Genomic DNA, 22972 nt, shown 5'->3' with positions numbered 1-22972 from the left:
ATTTTGCAAAACATGTATTGAACAGTGAAAATAGCCGATCCACGAGCTCACAACGTGTCGCATCACGCCACGTTGTGAGCTTGTAAATCTGCTATATTCACTACATTAGTGCGACACTCTTGTATGATGAAGTAGGGCATCAATTTAACAAAAAAACAAAAAAAGTTGGAATATGGAAATAAGAGGATTCTGCCCGACAGCAATGATACACGTGTATACTGTACATCGTCTCTGTCAGGTGGAAACCTCATATGTCAAAAATATGAACAAAAAAGAAGCAGATAGACCAGCTCAGATCTTCTACTTTTGCTACGCTATAGTGTGATCAAGTAAGGCCTTCATTTACGAAAAAACACAAAAAGCAGAAAAATATGGAGATAAAGAGGTTTCTGCCCGTCAGCAATGATCTTTTTACAAGCTTTTTTTATAATCTCATGATGCAACGTGTGCCGTGAGCTCGTAGAATGGCCATTTTCGCTCATTTGTTGCATGACGAAGTCTAAAGGGCTTATAAGTGGTTAACCAGAGAGCCTAAAGAGCCTGCAGTATCTCTGGGTCTGAGTCAGAACATTGGAGCCGCTCCAGGCCCAGCCTGCAGCCTGCAGCCCGCTGACTTTATCACCAGCAGCAATATAAGAACCTGGAAACCCTCAGCATTAATTACTGTTGATAGCCAAGGAAAAGAAATGTAATTAGATCAGAGAGAGAGAGAGAGAGAGAGAGAGAGAGAGAGAGAGGGGGACCAAAACTATTTATAGCAAGCGATAGCGAGCGAGGGGGCCTGTCTTAATGATCTGACTGCAGCTTAAAGCTCTATTGATTTCCTCGTTAAAAAATACGGCTCAATTAAAGATACAACTGATTAAAAAGCCGCTACAAATTGCAGCGCTGCGGGTCTCACCGCAGCAACAGTATAGTGGTGGTAGCAGAGAGAGGGTAGAATGAGCCTGTCTGTCTGTCTTGTCTGTCTGTCTGTCTGTCTGTCTGTCTGTCTGTCTGTCTGTCTGTCTGTCTGTCTGTCTGTCTGTCTGTCTGTCTGTCTGTCTGTCTCTTTCTCTCTCTCTCTTCCTCCTTGTGAGCAGTGGGAAATTAAGTAATGCCAGAATTAGTGCTTTTTTTTACTCTCCATGTGAAAACCGATATTTCTCAAAGTCTACTGTGATTATGTGTGGATTCTCAAACAAACAGCGCAGAGACCAGGGTGCTGCTAATGGTTAAAAACATGAAAACATGAAATAATCATTTGTTCTATAAATAAAGACGATGTGCTTTTAATCAGGCCTAATTTGTATGTATTAATCATTCATATTTGTATAGGCATTCACACATGCGTGCCTGCGTGCGCACGCACACACAACTGATTTATTATTTATAGCAGAAAAATAGCAGGTTATATGTATTATGACAGTTATAATCATTATTACATTGAAGATACAGTACGTCACAATCTGTGTGCTTACTGTATATGTTAACATAATAATGCCTCCACCACAACATTTTCAACAAAGCAAACATTACCAGCGGTATCTTTGCAACTAAAAGCACTTAAATAATAACACACACACGCACGCACGCACGCACGCACGCACGCACGCACGCACGCACGCACGCACGCACGCACGCACGCACGCACGCACGCACGCACGCACGCACGCACGCACGCACGCACGCACGCACGCACACACGCACACACACACACACACACACACACACACACACACACACACACACACACACACACACCCACCAACAACAACAACCACGAGCTAACCTCTAAACAGTGGAAGTGCACGGTACGTTAAACAATTAAATTCACAGCACCTGTTAAACACACGCAACGCAACAACAACAGCTCTGTTTCCATCTAAACACAACCTCGTCACTGACAAATAAATCCTCGAGTAGTGGTCGACCGATTAATCTGCGCCGATATTTGGTTCGATTTTTTCAAAAATGGAGACGCCCTGGAACCCCCCCCAAGGACCCCTGGGGGTCCCCGGACCCCACTTTGAGAACCACTGGTCTAGAACACCGATCGCATGCAGCTCTCTATGTCCATGAGCTTGTGCAGTGGTAACTTGTTGTGGGAGCCAACTACCAGATTTCCTATTCTGTAAATATCGGCATCCGCCACTGAAAGAAACCATAATCAGTCGATTCCTATTTGAGAGTCTGGGGCAGCAGAGAACGTATCATGGAAACCCTTTTATGTTCCATTGGAAACAAGAAACCAAAGCTGTGGAAACCAAAGTCAATTCTGTTCAAGTCTAACGACGGCTGCAGCCCAACATGGTGCAAAGGTTTTTGTTTTGTTTTTGCACTTCCTCAACCTTTCTTACTGTGTAATATGAAACAAAGACAGCAAAGGTGAAAGTTGAGCTGATTTTCTTTTGGTGGTGGTGGCAGCAGGCCATCGACCACACCCCTTTATTTCAACAAAATACCACTACCATGAGAGAGAGAGAGAGAGAGAGAGAGTGATTCCTGTGTGTGTGTGTGTGTGTGTGTGTGTGTGTGTGTGTGTGTGTGTGTGTGTGTGTGTGTGTGGGGGTGTGTGTGTGTGTGTGTGTGTGTGTACCTGCAGGGAGTTGAGCAGGATGAAGATGTAGGCCATGACGATGGAGAACGGCACCAGAACCCCACACAGCCAGGTCAGACCCAGGATGGGTAGCAACACCAGAACTGCTTTAACTGCAGCCCTACACACACACACACACACACACACACACACACACACACACACACACACACACACACACACACACACACACACACACACACACACACACACACACACACACACACGTTTGTATTACCGGTAATATACTCTAACCCCAACCCGTTTGCTTTTTCCCCCATTTCCCCCATCACCCGAGTGCCCAAAACAAATCGTCTATTTGAAAATAGTTCAAATAGCCGATATCTTCTATTTTCAAAAAAACATCTTGAAAATGTTTGAATACTTTTGAAACAACACAAATCTTTTTTTGTGGGGATCTGTGTCCAAATACATTAATTTGCCCCCACATAAATTTGGGGGTCCTTGACCTGAAAATGTTTGAGAACCACAGTTCTAGAACCAGAACCATAGTGGTTCTGATTCCTCTATAGACGCAGAACCCTAGTGGTTTTGATTCCTGTCCGGACCCAGAACCCTAGTGGTTCAGTTTCCTGTCCGGACCCAGAACCCTAGTGGTTCTGTTCCCTTTCCGGACCCAGAACCCTAGTGGTTTTGGCGGAGCGGGTCGGTCCAAGCACAACACTGGGACGGGGGAGCTGGCAAGACTCACTCAGTGACAACGTCCCACCTCAAATCCCCCTTAATTCTGTCTAAAATGGAATTAGATTCCCGCTCAGGTGACCACTAAACCTCACCAGCTGTGTGTGTGTGTGTGTGTGTGTGTGCGCGTGTGCGTGTGTGTGTGTGTGTGTCAGTGTGTGTGAGGCAGATACATCGTGGTCGGTGGGCCCTAGTTTATTCAGCGGAGGAATGTGTTTGAGTATCGGGGGCGTGCGAACGCTCAAGGCCTGCATTGATGTCCTTCCTCACAGAGAAATTAAATGCACCCAGTGTGTGTGTGTGTGTGTGTGTGTGTGTGTGTGTGTGTGTGTGTGTGTGTGTGTGTGTGTGTGTGTGTGTGTGTGTGTGTGTGTGTGTGTGTGTGTGTGTGAAAACAGGTGGAAAACAAAGAAGAGGATGTCGAAGGTAATGAGGTCAGATAAATAACTTAGTATTGGAGAGACTAGCTATACAAGTTTATAATATGTTTATAAAATGATAAACACACACAACACATTATTCAGAGAATGAGCTGCATTCATTCTGTACATTTTTAAGCCTCTGCAATCAATATTTTCTCGTACATATTTTGCACATGTAATGTGTACAAAGAAATACACCCAGAGATCAGACTTACTCCAAACATTATTATTAATTTTGCTCATAATAATATCAACCAATTTAAACCTGGTGTCCCTATGTTGAGCATGTCATTATAGGGGAAAGAAAATAAAAACATAAAAAGCTAAAATAGCCGATGCACAAGCTTGCGACATGTCACATGTGAGCTTGTAGATCTGCTATTTTTGCTATTCATCAAAGTATTCAGACAAAGTATATGGGGTGTAAGTGGTTGACATAGAAACAAAATGTATACATTTATTTAATACACTCTGTTTTGCTACTTGTCTGGATGTTCTACAGCCTGTCTGCTCACACAGGGACCGGTCAGCCTGCCAAAAGAAGTTAAATAGCACCCCCTAGTGGCGGTTACCTGATCTGCTCGTAAGCTTGTTCCACAGGACTGGTGCCCATGGCCAACATGATGGACCTTCTCTTAGCTGTGGAGATGGTGATGATCACCACTCTGCTCAGAACCATGATGTTCACCTGGAGGAGAGGAGAGGAGAGGAGAGGAGGAAAGAGGAGAGGAGAGGAGAGGAGAGGAGAGGAGAGGAGAGGAGACGAGACGAGACGAGACGAGACGAGACGAGACGAGACGAGACGAGACGAGAGGAGAGGAGAGCAGAGCAGAGCAGAGCAGAGCAGAGCAAAGGAGGAAAGAGGAGAGGGGAGGAGAGGATCATACGTATACTCATAAGTAATCATACTTATATAGCCAGTACTTATATAGTAGAATACAATCTCTACTCTTAAACCTTTGTATCTCAAAGCGAAATATCACGGATGGTCAAAGCTACAACATCATTGGTGTTATTTATATTCATTCGTCGTCCAGACAAATAATAAATAAAACAATGTTTCCTTGTGGTTCAAATCCACGGGGCAGTCAACATGACATTGTGAGCTTGTAGATCGCTATGTTCAATGCATGACATAAATGACATAATTCAGGCTTTAACCGTCAAAAAAAAAATGCACCCCCTGCCAATGAAGCCAACTGACCTATACTGAACACATGATGTAACTGCACTTTTGAAATGCACAACAGCACTTTATTTTACTGTGCTGGTAACTTTATGAACAATTGCACCATTGTGCTAGTAACTCTCAGATGAATTGCACGTCATATCATCTTTTTTTAATTTATGTTTGTCTATGTTATGTGTTTTAGATGTTGTCTGTTCATGATTCTTTGTAGATGGTTTGATGTTTTATGATGCACTTCAAGTGCCTGAGGGAGAACGGTATTTAATATTCTATGTATGTAAGTGCATCGGAAAATTGGACAAATAAAGTGATTCTGATTCTGACTAATCTTACCTCCCTCTTTGAAAATAACACTGGCTCCATAAAATGCAATAAAAGCCAGTGTTCTTGTGGAGTGTTGTTCCTTTTTTATTAGGAACACCTTTGGCAGTCAGTTAGCACAAGATGTACCGGTTCTGCTATGAAAAACTTGTAAACAAATGTATTTTGCTGCCGGTTATTAACGCTACTGCCCTCAGACTAGAGACAAACTAGTGTTCATTGAAGTCAGCAGAGTTGGGCATCTGTCTGACTATGATGGTGATAATGATGGTAATGATGACTGACCATGATGATGAAGATGACGGGCCCGGCAAAGCCCCAGATGACTCCATTCTGCACGCTCAGCCAGCAGTGACCGTCTGCAGAGTAACTTCCAGATGCCGAGGCCAGGGTGATGGTCACTATTAACACTGGTAGACCTGGACGAGAGAGAGAGAGAGAGAGAGAGAGAGAGAGAGAGACAGAGAGCGACAGAGACACAGACAGACAGACAGACAGACAGACAGACAGACAGACAGACAGACACAAACACACACACACAGAAAGGGAGGGAGACAAAGAGAGACAGAGATAGAGAGAGACAGAGAGAGAGAGAGACAGAGAGAGACAGACAGGGGTGAAGGGGAAAAAAAGAAAGAGAGAGAACAGGAAAAAGGAAAGGGGGTCAGGCAATCAGGCAAGTACTACTGCCAATCATTCGCCACTGATACTTCAGGTGTGTGCCCTGTCACAGCCCCTTATCCTGTCCTGTAAGGTCCTGTGTTGTGTGTGTGCGTGTGTGCGTGTGCGTGTGCGTGTGTGTGTTTGTGTATTCCCCTGTACGTCTTTGTCTTCCCACAGGTCCTGCAAGCTGGGAAAATAGTGGTTCCAATCAGTTTCATTGGGAGGGGACCACCTGGCCACAGTGCTCCCAGTGTGCCCTATAAAAGGCTGGGTGTTGGCCATGCTCTGCCTCTCTCCCCCCGAGATGACAGCAGCACCCTTTTGCCTTTTGGTTCTCCTCAGCTTAGTTTTGGTTATCGTTGCTGTCATTCAGAAACCTCCTATCTCCATATTCTTTAATTTTTTTCATAAATTTACGCCCTACTTGATCGTACTACAGCGTCACACAAAAGCATCAAAAGTAGCAGATCCGCAAGCTCAAAACATGGCACGAAGCGACGCGTTTTGAGCTTGGAGATCTGCTATTTTTGCCGTTTTTGAATTTGAATCCTGAAAAGTCACAGTTTTGGACATATGAGGTTTCCACCCAACAGAGATGTTATGTTGACATACTCTATCTACAGCAACTCGCACTACATTGATCAAATGTCCATTCATTGCTGACCCTACTGATTTCCACACCCCTATACTCTCTGTAATGATTCATTCATAAATAATTAATTTAGTTATTTTTGTAAACAAAGTTAGTGCCATTTTCGCACAACTTTACAGTGTCCTCCTCAATCTGTCATGGCCCTGCAGGCCGGGTTGTGACATTCCTTACCCCAGCCAATCAGGTAGTAGTACTTCATGTGGCGGTCCTTACCCCAGCCAATCAGGTAGTAGTACTTCATGTGGGGGTCCTTACCCCAGCCAATCAGGTAGTAGTACTTCATGTGGCGGTCCTTACCCCAGCCAATCAGGTAGTAGTACTTCATGTGGCGGTCCTCGCTGAGGTTGACGGTCACCACCTTGCTCCAGAGCAGCAGACCCTCCACCAGCATCCAGCTGAACGCCGCCATGAAGAACAGATGGAGCAGAGCTGCTACCAGCGTGCACGCCACCTGACACACATATAAGTATATATTACTATACTTGTGAGGACATCAACATTTTAGGAAGGCAATTTTGTGAATGCCATTTTTCAAATGTTTTGCCATTTTTAACCATAAGCCTAAAGATAGCAGATCTACAAGCTTGCAGATCGTCTATTTTCTGGTGCACGACACCAGCGTGCTACTAAGTATAATTCAGGTAAAACTCTAACCCCTAAACCTAACTTCTAAATGTCTAATCCTAACACTAAACCCAACCTGAATCTTTTTTTAATTGTAAACCTATCTCTAAAAATGTGAAGACATTAACATTTTAGGACTGAAAGACTGACATTTTATCCGCAAGCCTAGAGCCAAAAATATCTGATCTGCAAGCTCACAAAGCATCGAAACGCAACGCATTGTGAGCTTGTAAATCAGCTATGTTCTGTGCTCTACACCAGCATACAACTAAGTATAATTCAGGCATAACTCCAACTCTAACCCATCCTAACCAATCCTAACTCCCCAAATATTTTTTTTTACCATAAAACGTAAAATTTTCTCACAACATCTATTTCTCAATTTCAACAATACATGTGGGGACATGATTTGACACGAGCGCGCGCGCACGCACGCACACGCACACGCACACGCACACGCACACGCACACGCACACGCACACGCACACGCACACACACACACTCACTACATATGAAGGGGAAAACAACAACAACATCATGCTGGCCAGTCACCACATCCTGACATGACCAAGGGGTGAGAGGTCAGAGGTCACGACAACGTCCAGACCATTGAGTGACGGGTCCATGTGTTGTGCATGTGACGGATGTGACATTAGTGGTCACTGATGTCACATTCACAGGTTCCAAAGCACATTAGTTTTACTGGTGGCCCGCACCACCATAGCTCACACTGTCCCAGTTCCATTAAGATGACTATTGACAAGCCAGTGGACGCACTGGGAAATAGATAAGGCTCTATGTTAATGAATTGCTTCAATCCGGGATTCATCTGTGTAGTAGATCAGTGATTGCAAATAATTGGCAAAAACTAAGATTATAATGAAAATATGTTAATGTAGAATTTCATGGTATTTTTTTCATTCTGTAGTTCACCCCCCAAAAATCTTTTTTTCACCCCATGGAGACTTGAATTCATGGATATTTTTTTGTTTTTGTCACATTCCTAAGCCAATAATTTGATGACCAGCGGACCGGTAGGCAGCGGTTCCGGTAGGGGACACAAAGGAGACTCTTTGTGTCGCTGCGGGTCATTCTATGTTTTACTTTCAGAACATCCATTTACAGTTTCTGTTTTACATTTTGATAGGTAAATGCGAACTAAACTAGAGTAGCATGTTGGCAGGCTGATATTTCAGTAGCAGACAGCAGAAGGTTGACGTTTGGTACCTTGTTGTGGATGGCTGATCCACTGCAGAGCAGAACCACCTGGGCCAGGGTTAGAGCCACAAACAGGTTCTTATGGATGGAGGTCCGGTCCGATTTAGGGATGCTGCGTGGAGTGGACACACAGAAAACAATCGTAATTCTTAGTCAATCCACACATGGTGGAGTCGCTTGCAGAAATGCTTTGCGCGGCAGGTCGGGCCCCCCTGTCAAAAACGAGTGCACCTTTTTCAATCCGACTAGTTTTCCAATCATACTGTTGCATACATACATATATGTAATATATTTCAAGTGTAAAACTAAAAGAGTATAAAAGAAATGGTGGATGATTTCAACCCTGGTTTGATAAAGTATTTTGTATTCAAAGAAATATTAGATGATGAACTTGAAGAAATTCTTAATTCAATTCTTCCAAAGTGGAATGTGTAGCTTTTCTTTTCAATCATAAAGCTTTAGATAAGTGGATAATTGTCAAGTCTCCTATTAAGCCTGAGAGCTCTCCGTTGTGGAACCGTTTCATTTTGCACAGTAATTATGTGTATATGAATCTTGAGACAGAATGGGTCGGTAATAATGTTTCATTTGAGTGTTTCAGTGTATAAAAGCAGAAGCAGGAGGCTGTTATTAAAAAAAAATCAATTAAGTTCTTCAATTAATGCCTAACTTCGTTATACAAGAGTGTTGCACAAAAGTAGTGAAAATAGCAGTTTTCAAGGATATTTCACTATTAATAAGAAAAACATATACAATAAAAATGTTTTGTAATTGCACCCGACAGCGATAAATGTTTCACAGAGCTGTTCATTAACTGTGTGATGAATTTACTCTATTTACACTCGTCTATATCCTGCATCGGCAGCTGTGACGCACGACGTCATTTCACGGTGTGATGGCGTGGACACAAGCACCTCAGCGCAACATGGCTGTCTCTGGCAATCTGTGTGTGTGTGTGTGTGTGTGTGTGTGTGTGTGTGTGTGTGTGTGTGTGTGTGTGTGTGTGTGTGTGTGTGTGTGTGTGTGTGTGTGTGTGCGTGTGTGTGTGTGTGCAACTGTGTGTGTGTGTGTGTGTGTGTGTGTGTGTGTGTGTGTGTGTGTGACTGTGTGCACGGCCGCGCACGTGTGTGTGTTTGTGTGTGTGTGACTGTGTGACTATGTGTGTGCGGGCGAGGTGGTTCTGAGATATGGAAAATATCTTGATAACCTTGAATTATGGAGTTTATGGATTCTTTAAATCATATTCAAACTTGGTGGTGAGTATGTGCCTGTGTGTGTGTGTGTGTGTGTGTGTGTGTGTGTGTGTGTGTGTGTGCGTGCGTGCGTGCGTGCGTGCGTGCGTGCGTGCGTGCGTGCGTGCGTGCGTGCGTGCGTGCGCGCGCGCGTGTGCGTGCGCGCATGTGTGTGTAAACAGCATTGCATGCGTTCTCTGATTTAGGTCAGTCGTAAATTGTCGGGGGCCACTCCTCTATCTAGCAGGATCTCCCCAGGTGACCCTAACGTTAATTAACGGCGGGCTGAATGCCACCATAAAGCTTGTGAGTGGACTCGCACGCAGACAACACTAATTACTGGATTAGCGCCGTTCAATACCCAGAGAGGCATTAAGAGCAGAGAGCGGGGCAGGCAGGCAGCATAGCAGCAGACATGTTGCTGGAGAAGACATAAGACAACACCATTCATTCTTTGTTGAACCACATTAACCCTGGCGACGCTATTTTTTTTTACGTAAAAAAAAAGGCGAGAATAGCCGATCAGCTATTTATATAGGGATTAAAGGGTTGATTCACTCAGCCAACTTCAGCCATTTGCATTTGTTTTCTATAAAGCTGAGAGATTGTTTTAGTGGATTCTGTAATCACGGTAATTAATTGTATTGCGTCAGGGGTCAGAAAAACACAATTATTCTATTTCACTCTCTCAAAATATTGTTTCAATATTGCTGACATGTAATGAATCCTTGATTATTAACACATCGGGTGCCAAACACGGTCTGAACCGTGTTTTCACAGAGTAGCGCTTCGGTGCCGAACACGGTCTGAACCGTGTTTTCAGTCTCTTTAGTTTTTTTAGTTTTTTTCCACACGGGAGGGCCTGGAGCAGCTCTGGAATCACCCACAGTGATTCTGAGAAGGAAGGGCCTTATAGATCACCGTGCCAAAAAACATGGCTCCCCATCCGCTTCCGTTCTATCTCCTTCTCTAAAACCCCTATAACTCCGAAACTTTTTACGTTGGGGAAAACGACTAATTTTGTATGCGCGATCGCTGCGCCATTGTGACCCGCGTGAAAGATGTTATCGTTCCAGGCGTTAGCCAGGACCATCGTGCAAAATGCACGCATGCTTTGTTTCACATGGATTGCTCGTCTTGGAGTCTACAGCTTAAACAGCGCCGCGCAGCTCAACGGTGAGATTTATGGCACCGAACATAATCTGTTATTATAAAATTCTGGCACCGAATGTGTTAATTGCATTGCAACTAAACTTGTTATATTGGTTACACTCAACTGAATCATTCAGGGGCTCTGTAGAATCATCCCTGGAAGAGTGTGTGACTACAGTCACCCCAAGACGCCAAACGGGTGACTTCTTGGGACAAACATCCCAAGAAGTCACTCCTTGACTGGAAGGGGGGCAAATACGGCACATGTTGACTAAGGGGATATGAGTTACGATTCTGTCCCTATCGGGACATTAACTCGAACGGCACCCAGTCGGCTCAAGCGGACTTCGCAACACTCGGCACGGAGACTAGCTCCCGTAACGGCTCGCTCGACGGTGCCTCTCGTGGCTCAAGTCCGCTTTAACAGTTTTTTTGGCGGACTCTTTGACATCTTGGGTTTGAGAACTGCACTTGCGCATTCCTGGAGTGCGGAAGTTCCCGGGTAGGCACTGTTGGACTGGAAGGGTACCACTGTATCACTGTTAACCATTAAGCCATTAAGACCGGGAACGCATCTGTGTAATTTTTTGAATTCTTTGGATATTCAAAAAAGATCAGATATACAAGCTCATAGCGCGGCAGCTTGTAGATCTGTATTTTTTTTTCTCGAGAAAATGTTTGTAAATCTTTGAATATATACTTTTTAAAGCGAACATTTGTAACTCAAATCTTTGCTTCTGGGGGTCCCTGGAACAAAATATTTGCACAAATGTTCAAATTGCTTTTTAAATAGCACTTGTGCCGCGCTATGAGCTTATATATCTGCTATTTTTTTATAGCCAAATAAATCTTTAAATGACACAGATGCGTTGACGGTTGTGGGAGCAGATATCTGAAAACATATGACCTGTTTATTTTGAGAATTATTGTGAGAGTTTTGTAATAAGAAGGCTTTAAGTCTGACAGTGTTTGGTAATTTTTTTGATAGTATTAGAACTGTGTATGATGCAACTGTGCTTAATTGTTGCTCAAATCAAGGGATTCAGAACAGCTGCTTTGATTAGGCTCAGGTGTGTTTATTAGTCCTGTATATAATGAGCCAGGGTCACAGTAACCTGAGATCAGTACAAGTGGGTACAAGAAAAGACAGCACTGGGGTTAGACCAGAAACACTTTTCTTACCGTTTTTGTTTGATTGAGTTTACACCTTTTTTGGAAACATTTTTTAGTTTGAATAAATGAAGAAAATGTACTTTGGAAGTGGACTCTATTCTTTTGAAAACGCGTAAGGGATTTTGGCACCTACAACGGTCTTAATGGATTAAACGTTTGGTCACATTCGTCCCAAGAAAGTCACAATATGCATTGTGGGTGAGTGAGAGTGTGTTGAGTTTGGGGGCCGCGGTTGGCTCAACCACGTTCACGGGGCTGCCTGGTGTTTATGCACCTAGAGGTGGTGACTGGGTTAGCGGTAATAGCGGACACTCACTCCAGCACGGTGAACAGCATCAAGGTGACCACCAGAGCACACAGAGACGCCCCGGAGCCAATGAACGTCAGTTTGGTCAGAATGGCCTCTTCCTCTGGACTCCACTGGAATGAGAGAGAGATGGACGGAAAGGAGAGAGAGAGAGAGAGAGAGAGAGAGAGAGAGAGAGAGAGAGAGAGAGAGAGAGAGAGAGAGAGAGAGAGAGAGAGAGAGAGAGAGAGAGAGAGAGAGAGAGAGAGAGAGAGAGAGAGAGAGAGAGAGAGAGAGAGAGAGAGAGAGAGAGAGAGAGAGAGAGAGAGAGAGAGAGAGAGGGGGAGAGGGGGGGGAGAGATAGAGAGAGAGGTGGAAAGAGGGAGAGGTGGAAAGGAGGGAGAAGAGATAGAGAGAGAGGTGGAAAGAGGGAGAGATGGAAAGGAGGGAGAAGAGATAGAGAGAGATAGAAAGAGGAGAGAGAGAGAGAAAGAGAGAGAGAGAGGTGGAACGAGGAAGAGAGAGATGGATGAAAAGGAGGGAGACGAGAGAGAGAGAGAGAGAGGGAGAGAGTGAGAGAGAGAGAAATACTGAAATGAACAGACTTTCATTTAAAGTTCTTTAATGAAATGTCTGACAGGGAAACAAGAAAGAAAGTGAAAAATATCTTAACTTGTTTTGTTGTCCCACCGCAAAACTCATAAAACAAACATTTAAATCTTACATGCATTTGTTATACCTAGGCCGTTGCCCGTTGGGAACCCGTTTTTTACCTCTGAATTTTTTGGAGAACCACTGATCCGACCAACTTTACGTTGGGCCAGGCGCTCTCCCTCGGGTCCTCTGTGTTTAAAGTTTGAAGTCTGATCGGTCAGATGGTTCTCGAGACACGTGAAGAACAGTTACACACACTCACAACGCACGAAAAAGGATACAGCACCTTCTCTTGCTGTCGCTGCCTTCTGTGAAATTGTGTGTGTGTGTGTGTGTGTGTGTGTGTGTGTGTGTGTGTGTGTGTGTGTGTGTGTGTGTGTGTGTGTGTGTGTGTGTGTGCACTGTGCGTGCATGTGTGCGTGTTCTCATCTATCACCGTGCTCTTGTCAAAAGGAATGTGATTTGGGACACAGTATAATACAGATTATCCCAAGGAAGAATCCTGCTAATGCATTGTTAATAGGATCTGCAGGCTCAGAGGGACATCTACTGGTCGACATGCAACACTGCACACCAAAAATAATAAGAAATAAAAATAATTGCTGCACAAATTAACTTACAATATTCACTAATAATTCTAGATCCACAATGCGTGTTTTTGACAACTATAAAAGCAGTGGTTCTCAAAGTGGGGTCCGGGGAACCCCAGGGTTCTTTGAAGGGGTTCCAGGGGGTCCCCAGCCAAATTATTGATAGTTAGGAACCAAATGGACCCTTATGGGTCTGTAACTCTGAGAGAGTTAAATGAACACAGATGAACTACAGTAAAGATTGGGGGTCCCAGAGATCAAAATGTATCAAATGGGGGTCCGTAGCCCAATACATTCTGTATCAAACTGGGGGTCCTTGAAATTAAAATGTTTGAGAATCACTGCTTTAGCCGTAAAAAAAAACGTCTCTTATGGGGGTACCGGGCATATGTTTTCATATGGGAGTCTGTGGGCCAATATGTGTCAATTTGGGGGTTCTTGACATGAAAAGGTTAGAGAATCGGTGCTATAAAAGGCATTTACAGGGATATAAACAGTACAGTTACCGTTGACTCCAAGAAATTCATCAGCACTGCAAAGTTGGTGGTGTGGTTACACATACAGGAAGTGACATCAGAGCCTATACGGGTCACCCTGCAGCCCTCACTGGACCAGCTGTTGGAGTGACTACGCCTACACACACACACACACACACACACACACACACACACACACACACACACACACACACACACACACGCAACTGATCAACATGAAGTAAATCTATTTGGTTTGACATGATGATAATTACGTCTTTCAGCATGCTCCTCAAAAATGTTCCTCCCCATCCCCCTGTGTGTGTGTGTGTGTGTGTGTGTGTGTGTGTGTGTGTGTGTGTGTGTGTGTGTGTGTGTGTGTGTGTGTGTGTGTGTGTGTGTGTGTGTGTGTGTGTGTGTGTGTTTATGATTGCGAATTATACATTTCAACCAATGATGTTTTGTTTTTGCCTCGGTAGCTGTGAGCACTCTAATAACATGGTTGTTAGAGTTAAGTTAGCTATGTAAATGTCCTCTTCTACACCGGATTTGAACCCGGGTCTCCTGCGCAAGTGCTGATTATTTTTTTTACGTTGAGCTAATAGAGCCTGCCTGCTTGCTCAGGGGATACATTTAATCTTGACCATCAGGTCGAAATTTGTGTCAAACCAGAAACAGGATTGTGTCAAAGGTGTCATGTCTCACCACAGGACACAGGATCTAAATGTCTCAATAGAAGAGCAGGGAGACCAAATGTGCAACCACCCCAATTGTATAAGTTATATATTGTATTAACATACTATACCATACAGATTGGACAAAATGACATTTTATTTATTAAAAGAATAGTTACATAGTGCCGCTAAATAGAAATGCAAGTAACATTCTATGATTGTATCATTCAATCACTCTGACAGCTCTAGTGGGGCTGTGGGTCATACTTACATCAGGCTGAAATTCCAAAAAGCACAAACAGGCGTTAACCGCTGAGAATACTCCACCTAGAGACAGAAACACATGGTTTTACTCATTCTAATTTTCACTCTCTCTCTCTCCTTCTCTCTCAATCTCTCTGTCTGTCTCTCTCTCTCTCTCTCTCTCTTGCTAAAGCTTGGACCCTGACCAGCCAAAAGCAACATGGATAAAAACCAGCGGGGGGAAAGGAAAAAACGCCCCGCCATAAGTAACCCCTCTGCCATTCCTCAGAATGTAAACTACAGTACGTTTGTCAGGTTAATGACATGCACGCTCTGTTTGGACCCGTTGATGTAACAACGGTGAGAGGTCGTTGCCGTATTTTTTCCTGCTCTTGTCAACTGGTTTCCGATCCCCAGCATGCGAGGACTGGAGCACTTCTTCCAGAATGAATGACCACCACCGTTGGCGTTGGATCCGTGAAAAGTTGATCTGTCGCCAGGGATAAAATGTTTGCATGGATGGAGGCTCTGGCATGAGGTTGGGCTTAGAGACCCAATGTTAAAAAAAGACAAAAAGAAAAAAACAAGGACAGAGTCCATGGAGTGTCAATCACTCAGCATGTGTTTGTTTTGGTCGGAGCTGACCATGTGAGTGTTGTGTCATCCAGAGATATCTCCATCAACGGTCTGTCTATCATCAAGACCACTGACATGAACAAAAACACAAATATTCCAGCTCCTAGTCAGACTTTTGGGTGCCCTGACGGTTCAAATGGAGTTCTATGACTCAGACAGCTTCAGCTGATTCAGAACGCTTGGATAGCGGGAGAAAAGGGCTGATAGATATAACTGGGATACTTCCTCCAGTTATGATATGGGGGTCAGGTTTGGGTCAGCCGACATCCACCAATCATCCATGACTTATGTCTCGAAATAAAGCAGATCCCTCCACTAGTATCCAGATGAATGACATTTGATTCAAGAAACTGTCCAGAAAGATAAATTACGGCAGGAAACATGGGAAACCATGGCTACAAATGTATGGAAACAACTGGCAGGTTTACTTAATTACCGCCATAAAAATGTGACCTGTTCAGGTGGATTTCACTGAGACTGCAGTTAGCACAGTTATGCATTATAGGAAAAAATACATTCTTAGTTGTATAAGGATGGAAATTAACCACTTAAACCCTATATATACTTGACTGGAGTCCCCCATACTAGGCCTCCTCTGTTTCTGCCCATATTTACACTCCCCCATAAATGTAAGTAGTGTTAACAGCCTAGGCATGGAGAATGACAGTGGCACGTACCACATGCGAGGAGGAGAGGGTGTACTGGACGGCCACTGGGATGCTGTGGTTCTTGGAGGGGTCTCTGACCGTGGCCGATATGACAGCAGAGGCCAGATGACCCGACCGAGCGCTGGTGGAGAAGAACAGATGACATGAACAGTAGCATACACTGAGATAAGAAAACACAATGGTCTCTAGTTTGAGGCGGTGAACAGGCACGCTCTAACATACATTGTTTTGTATCCTTTTGTCTTATTTTCTTTGTTTGCAAGTTGAAAAATACTAGGAAAAAAAAAAGAACTGGCACGCTCAGCCTATAACATTCCATTATGGAATCTCCATAATGGAATCTCCAGTCAGCAAAGGGATTCCAGAGTATTTTGAGCCAAAATTGTCGCCGTGATGTGGCATCCCTGATGTGGAGGTGTCAGGGAATATTCAGGTAACTATGTACTGTACATCTTTGACCAATGTCAGCCGTATGCAACCGCCAAAACAAATATTACGTCCCTCATCCAATTTATTTGGAAAACCATGTGGACTGGATCGACCGAAAACGAAACGTTTAAATAAAAATGCAATTAAAAGCCAGTGTTCTTGTGGTGGGCTGTTCCTTTCTGCATTTAGGACCTCAGTCCATTCGCACCAGCTGTACCGACTCCACTGTTGTGTCAAACTTGTGAAACCATCGATTGTGCTGCAGATAAAACATCAACGCTACCGCCCTCCAACTAGAGACTAGACCTTTGACACCTGAGGCATCCAATGTATTTCATCCCAGCGTTTCAGTTAAGCCTGATTTTATACTTCATCATACGATGGTGTCGCACGCCTTAACACATTGGGTGCCAAAACCGTATATATACGGTTTTATTTTTTTTATTTTTTTTCCTTCACAGCAACAGGAAATATCACTCCTACAACATTTAGACTCCAATCCACCTCCTGGTTAACTTATGACTTCAAAAACCTGTATCTCGGCTCCTGTGCACTTTTTTTTTTTACAATGTTAATTTAACTATTTTCAACTGGCTGCAACTATGGAATGGATTTCCGAATGTTTAAAATTTTTCCCCCCCGATTGTACGAGACCTGTATGTGTGTAATGAGGGGATCACCGTGAGGACGGTGATCACTGAAAATATTTTGTGACTACTTGAAAAAGGTTCAAAATGTTTAAAAAGTCCTGGCACTCAAAGTATAATATTTTAATAAACCTCTGGCACCCAATGTGTTAAATAGCCAATCAACAAGCTCAAAACGCTTCGCATCCTGCGACATGTTGTGAGCCTGTGGATGGAGCATACAATGCATTACTGATTCCCCACGAGACATGTTCCCTCCCGTATGTGGTTGATTACATCAACTACATCTAGTTGTTACTCTCTCTTTCACACTCTTTCTCGTTATAACAGTAACGTTAAGCGTCTGGTTTAACCCAATCCCCCTGTGAGGCCATGTATTTTTTTTTAAAGTCTGATCATTTCTCTCAAACTCTGTTCAACACTGCATGATGGGCGATCAACCTATGTCAAATTAAAACGGACTGAACCAGATGTATTAAGGTAAGAGCTATTGGTGTGCATTTCTGGAAAGAATTCGTAACATGTAACTAATTTGATAGGTGATACTTTTGAAACCTGGTGGCATAAATAAAGCCCATTGGTTCACTCCAAAGTAATGACTGTATTGTCACGGTACATGTAGGAAATGTTCCCAACAGACTGATAAACGTCTGTGTTTCTCAGCAGACCAGGAAATGTGGATAATAAAGCAAATAAAGGCTGCACTCAGGTAGCGCAGGTGGTAAAGTACTTTAAAGTACTCCACGTAGGTGTTAAAGGGATATTTCATTTTAACGTCTACTTGGGCTTTTGTGAGCACCCAACGCACATTTTCAGTTGCTCGATTCAGTATTTGATATTCATTTTATCTGAAACGCCCCCTTTCTATACAAACCCAGTGTAACTTCAAACTCCATTTTAACCTTTAATACGTGAAGTACTTTTTCCATTTATTGTTTTTTTTCTGTATTTAATTTTTTTAGTTGAAAAAAAGTAGAAAAAAACGGCCCCTCCACGTATTAGAAGGCCAATATCAGTCACAGGTGTTTTCAATTAATCTAACATGGTTAAAATGGAGTTTGAAGTAACAATAGGAAGGGGACATGTCTGATAAAATGAATATCAAATATCTAAATACTGAATCAAGCAACCTAAAAACTGTCTGGGGTGTTCACAAAAGCCTGAGTAGACGTTAAAATCACCCCAAACATGTTTGAAATTTCCCTTTAAGGAGCAGTAGAAGAAAACAGAAGGTCTTATAGAAGAGCTGATGTACCTTTTGTTGCGGTCCAGCTTGTGTGTTGAGGAGGGCTCCTGTGGTTCTCCAGACAGGATCTGATGGAGATGTCTGTAGTACGTATGGATCACCATCACGTCCTTATAGCCTGACAGGACAGTTACATACAGCACAATGAAAAGCAGGGGTGTGTGTGTGCGCGCGTGTGCGTGTGTGTGCGTGTGCGTGTGCGTGTGCGTGTGCGTGTGCGTGTGTGTGTGTGTGTGCGTGTGCGTGTGTGTGTGTGTGTGTCTTACCCAGTGAGTGTATTCTGTGGACCTCTGTGTCAGAGATGAGCAGCTTGTCTTGTCTGCTTCTGCTGTCGGCTTTGGGGTTCAGAGCAGACGGCTTGAACACAGAGCTGCCACTCTTCCCTGACAGCTCCTTCCACTCCATGGACACATCTGGACACACGGGAGACAAGAGGACAGACATATGACTTTTTCTTAAACTAATGCCCTGCTTGATCATACAAACAGCGTCACACAACAGCATCAAAAGTAGCAGATCCACAAGCTTGAAACGTGACACAAAGCGACGTGTTTTGAGCTACTTTTGATACTTTTGAATTTGAATCCTGAAAAGTAACAGTTTTGGACATACAGTATGAGGTTTCCACCCGATAGAGACGATCACATCATCGCTGCCGGGTGGAAACGTAGCAAAAATAGCAAGGCAAGGCGAATGTATTTGTATAGCACATTTCAACAACAGGGCAATTCCATGTGCTTTACACAAAACATTAAGTGAAGGAAACACATTATAACAGGACATCAGAATACAATAAAAACTAAATAAATTACAGTGCAGAAGAAATAAAATAAAATAAAAATTCTAGGGACAGAAAGCAAACCTTGAACAAACACAAATAAGCTATTTAAAAACTATTTGAACACCCCCCCAAACAAAATCACTCACAGCACATTTTATGTATTTGAAACCAGGCCAAGACAACACTTATGTCATATCACGATATTACAATCCCCAGAATCCCAGAGGATATCTAGTCTCATATCATGATATCGATACAATATCGATATATTGACCCGGCTCTAGTAGGTAACCGTTTTACAAGAACAGACTGACTCCAATGAATGATGTTGACAGACGGACAATTAAAAAAACTATGGATGAAGATTTTATGTTTTTGTTCTGTAATCCTACTATATAATGAAGAAAGCATCTGAGAGAGATACCTGAAGAAGATCTATGTGACCAAAACGTTGCTTAAATAACAAAAGTGTTACTATTGTGCAAGTGCACGGTGTGCAGGTAATTTTTCTAAATTCTCATGCGTTGATCCATGCCTACGCACTTCGTTCTGTTTGTTTTTCGTACTGAGAATTTTGGCCCTTTAGTTTAGCCTAGTTGGGTCTCTTGTAATTGTTTTGTTGCCTATGCTGTTTTTATGCCATGCTTTTAATCTGTAGCACTCTGAGATTCGTGAGAATGTAAAGTGCGTTATAAATAAAATGTATAATTACTCGTCTCTGAGCCGATCAGGTGTGCATAAGACTTTGTTTCCTGAAATGCTCTAGTCTTAAAATAATGACCAAAAATAGCCCATCTAAAAGAGAGCTTGTAGATAGGCTATTTTCGCCGCACAACATCCTTCCATAGAAGACATGCTGGCTTCATATGGAATCCAAATGAATGATTACCTATGTTCTTGGTTGTCAGCGTGAAGCCTCTTCCTTCAGAAGCCAGCACGTCGGCCAGCGTTTCAGTCAGCTGGTCAATGCTCTTCACAACGGTGAACGGTCCCACGCTCACCTGATTGAGACAATCAACATCACACACGTGTTGCATCCAAACCAGCAGCAAAAAAAAGCAACAGAAGGAGGGGGGGGGGGGGGGAGATGTGTTTTACTTGGTCTTTTTGTTTGCTATGTACATGTTTATAACATTAACATAAATACATTTAACGATTCCTATATTTTTTAAAAATCGAGATAATTTTGGCCTTCATTATAATTTTTGATGAACACAAATTCAACCATACAATACAGTATTGCAACCATAATATGTATTGGTTCTCAAAGTGAGGTCCAGGGACCCTCTGGGTTACTTGAGGGGGGTTCCAAATGGACCCTTACTGGTCTGCAACTCTGAGAGTGTACAAATGGAACCAAATGGACCCGTAAGGGTGCACAGCATCAGCGAGTGTGTTGAGCAACACTTCCACTCTGCAACAGTGTATCTGACCACGTTTGGTCGTTTTTGTAGCTTTTGTCGCTGCTAGTGTGAACGCAGCATTAGATCAATGTTTAGTCAGACTTGTTACAAGCGACTCCATTTACCAACAGTATTATATTTTACGGAATTACATTTGTATATCAGACAGAAAATATCAGATATTCACTTGTCCACAATATACACAATAGAATGACAAGATTCAGGGTTTTTTGTTTGTTCGTTTTTTACCTCCCGTTTCTCCCCAATTTAGTCATCAAGCCAATTAATTCCTCCCCACACACATTTCTGTGTGTTGTCACTGCTGTTGTAGTCTCGCGAGCCAGACTCTTGCCTCCCACAATTCTCAAATGCTTTTGTCATACAGTCTTGCCTCTGGAGCACGAAAGCTCTGAAAATTATCAAGCGACAAAGCGGATGTGACGCCTCCTCCCCACTTCCGCTTGGTTTTTACAGTCGTGCAGATTAAATCGAATATAAATTTAAATCATCTAAGCATAATATAGTTTGCTGCTTAGTATTTTCGTGAACGGAAATGACGAACAGATGACAGCTTCCAGATGACACCTTCCGGATTTCGGGAGGTGTAGTTCCAGACTCTAGATCATATAGAATTCGGAGATCGTGGAATAGTTGTCTGACTATGCGAGACTACTGCTGTTGTATCGTACTGGCTCACCTACCCCCTGGCTTTCCTCCCCCAAACACAGGCCAATAGTGTTTCGCATAGACACTCGACAAAGCCGGACACACCGCGGTGGATTCGAAACCCCCAGACTCAGGCACCAGGTAAAAATAATCTGCACACTTAACACATTGAGTGCCAAAACCGTACCAAAAATCCTAAAAAACGTATATATACGGTTTTCATATTATTTATTTTCTTCGTTTTTTCCACAAGGGGGGGGGGGGGGGGGGCTAGCGCAGCCCTGGAATCACCCATGAACACTCTAAGAAGTAAGGGACAGATGGATCACTGGGCCAAAAAATCTCGCTCCCATCCGCTTCCATTCTATCTCCTGGCTAAAAACCTCTGTATCTCCTTAACTTTTTACAGTGGGCAAAACGAGTCCCGTTCGATCCGCCATGGTGACTCGCGTGAGACATGTTGTTGTTCCAGGCTTTAGCCAGGACCATCGCGCAACCTACACGCATGCTTTTTTTTTCATGGATCGCTCGTCGTGGAGTCTACAGATTTAAACAGCACAATGCAGCGCAACGGTGAGATTTCTGGCACCGAACGTAATCTGTTATTATAAAATTCTGGCACCCAATGTGTTAACCACTTCAACCCTATACGATTGATCGGAGTCCCTCCGGGCTTTATACTAGTGTATTTTCTGTGTTCTGTTATTGTGGGGAAAGCTTTCGTTGAAAATAGCTGACCAACAAGCTCACAACGTGTTGCAATGACTCCAAACATTGTCCGTTATCTTTGTCAGTTGCTCCTGAGCTGTTTAAGTGAAGAACTAGAAGTAGTGATTTTATTTCTTTATGATTTTATTTCCCAACCCAGTGTTTCCCAAACACTGGGTTGGGACCCATTTGTGGGTCGCGGACACATTTTCATGGGTCACGAGTAAATATCTTTTTTTTTGGTCGGTCAAGAAAATATAACTGACGGGTTGAAACAAGTGTTTAAATTGCTTATTTAGTCAGCCTGTGGCCAGTCAACCCCCGTACGCATGCTCCCGTTTTTTGGAGATGATGTGCGGAAAAAGGTAAGAATCAACCATTTTCACCGGTGTCGCAATCTTCCGGCACCCGATGCAGAACCTTATCTCTGAGCTATACAGCGGAGGGAGAGGTTCCGATTGGAGCTACTTGTCGATCCGCTTGTCAATCTGCTATTTTCTGCGAAAGCTTTCCCCACAATACGGATGCTGGGGTTTAAGTGGGTTAAGGACAGACAAGAAAAGCGACAGCCAACCAGCCTTCCCTCTCTCACCCCGTCCTCCATGTGTCCAGTCCACTGAGACGCCACGTCAGGCTCCAGGATCAAGCTGGCCATCTTCAGGTAGTTAGTGGCTATGGACACCATTGCCCCCGCCCGGTCCGCCCCAGACAAAGACCCTCCGTCCTCCTCTCCGTCAGCAGCAGCAGCAGCAGCATCCAGCTCCATCAGCTGGGAGAGGTAGAGGGCGTCCGCAGGGGCCAGGAGGAGGAGACCGTCGGTGCCGCTGGCCTCCATGACGGTGAGTAGCGCTCCGCTCAGCCGCTGCTCCGAAGACAGGTCTCTGTCCCTGGAGGAGGAGTTCACGCTCAACTCATCCATCACCTGGAGAGAGAGAAGAA

The 22972-nt window shown here is 43.7% G+C and overlaps 1 protein-coding gene across 3 annotated transcripts in view; it reads right to left on the bottom strand.

The window, feature by feature from the left end:
- LOC308086316 (adhesion G protein-coupled receptor D2) overlaps positions 1–22972 on the bottom strand; it is a 168902-nt gene that overhangs the window by 133297 nt on the left and 12633 nt on the right. For all 3 annotated transcript variants that reach the window (XM_080429826.1, XM_080429828.1, XM_080429827.1), the window contains 13 exons: positions 22626–22955; positions 20146–20257; positions 18742–18888; positions 18485–18593; positions 16163–16274; positions 14878–14933; positions 13963–14089; positions 12243–12346; positions 8379–8481; positions 6825–6978; positions 5498–5631; positions 4275–4390; positions 2579–2699 (listed from right to left, as the gene is read on the bottom strand). In XM_080429826.1, the coding sequence (XP_080285952.1) occupies positions 2579–2699; positions 4275–4390; positions 5498–5631; positions 6825–6978; positions 8379–8481; positions 12243–12346; positions 13963–14089; positions 14878–14933; positions 16163–16274; positions 18485–18593; positions 18742–18888; positions 20146–20257; positions 22626–22955 (1725 nt within the window). The remainder of the gene's footprint in view (positions 1–2578; positions 2700–4274; positions 4391–5497; positions 5632–6824; positions 6979–8378; positions 8482–12242; positions 12347–13962; positions 14090–14877; positions 14934–16162; positions 16275–18484; positions 18594–18741; positions 18889–20145; positions 20258–22625; positions 22956–22972) is intronic.

Source organism: Gymnoscopelus braueri (genome assembly GCF_963280865.1).
Source record: "Gymnoscopelus braueri genome assembly, chromosome: 6".
Taxonomy (NCBI): domain Eukaryota; kingdom Metazoa; phylum Chordata; class Actinopteri; order Myctophiformes; family Myctophidae; genus Gymnoscopelus; species Gymnoscopelus braueri.
Note: the sequence above shows the minus strand (reverse complement) of the source record. Positions and strands in the feature narration are given on the sequence as shown.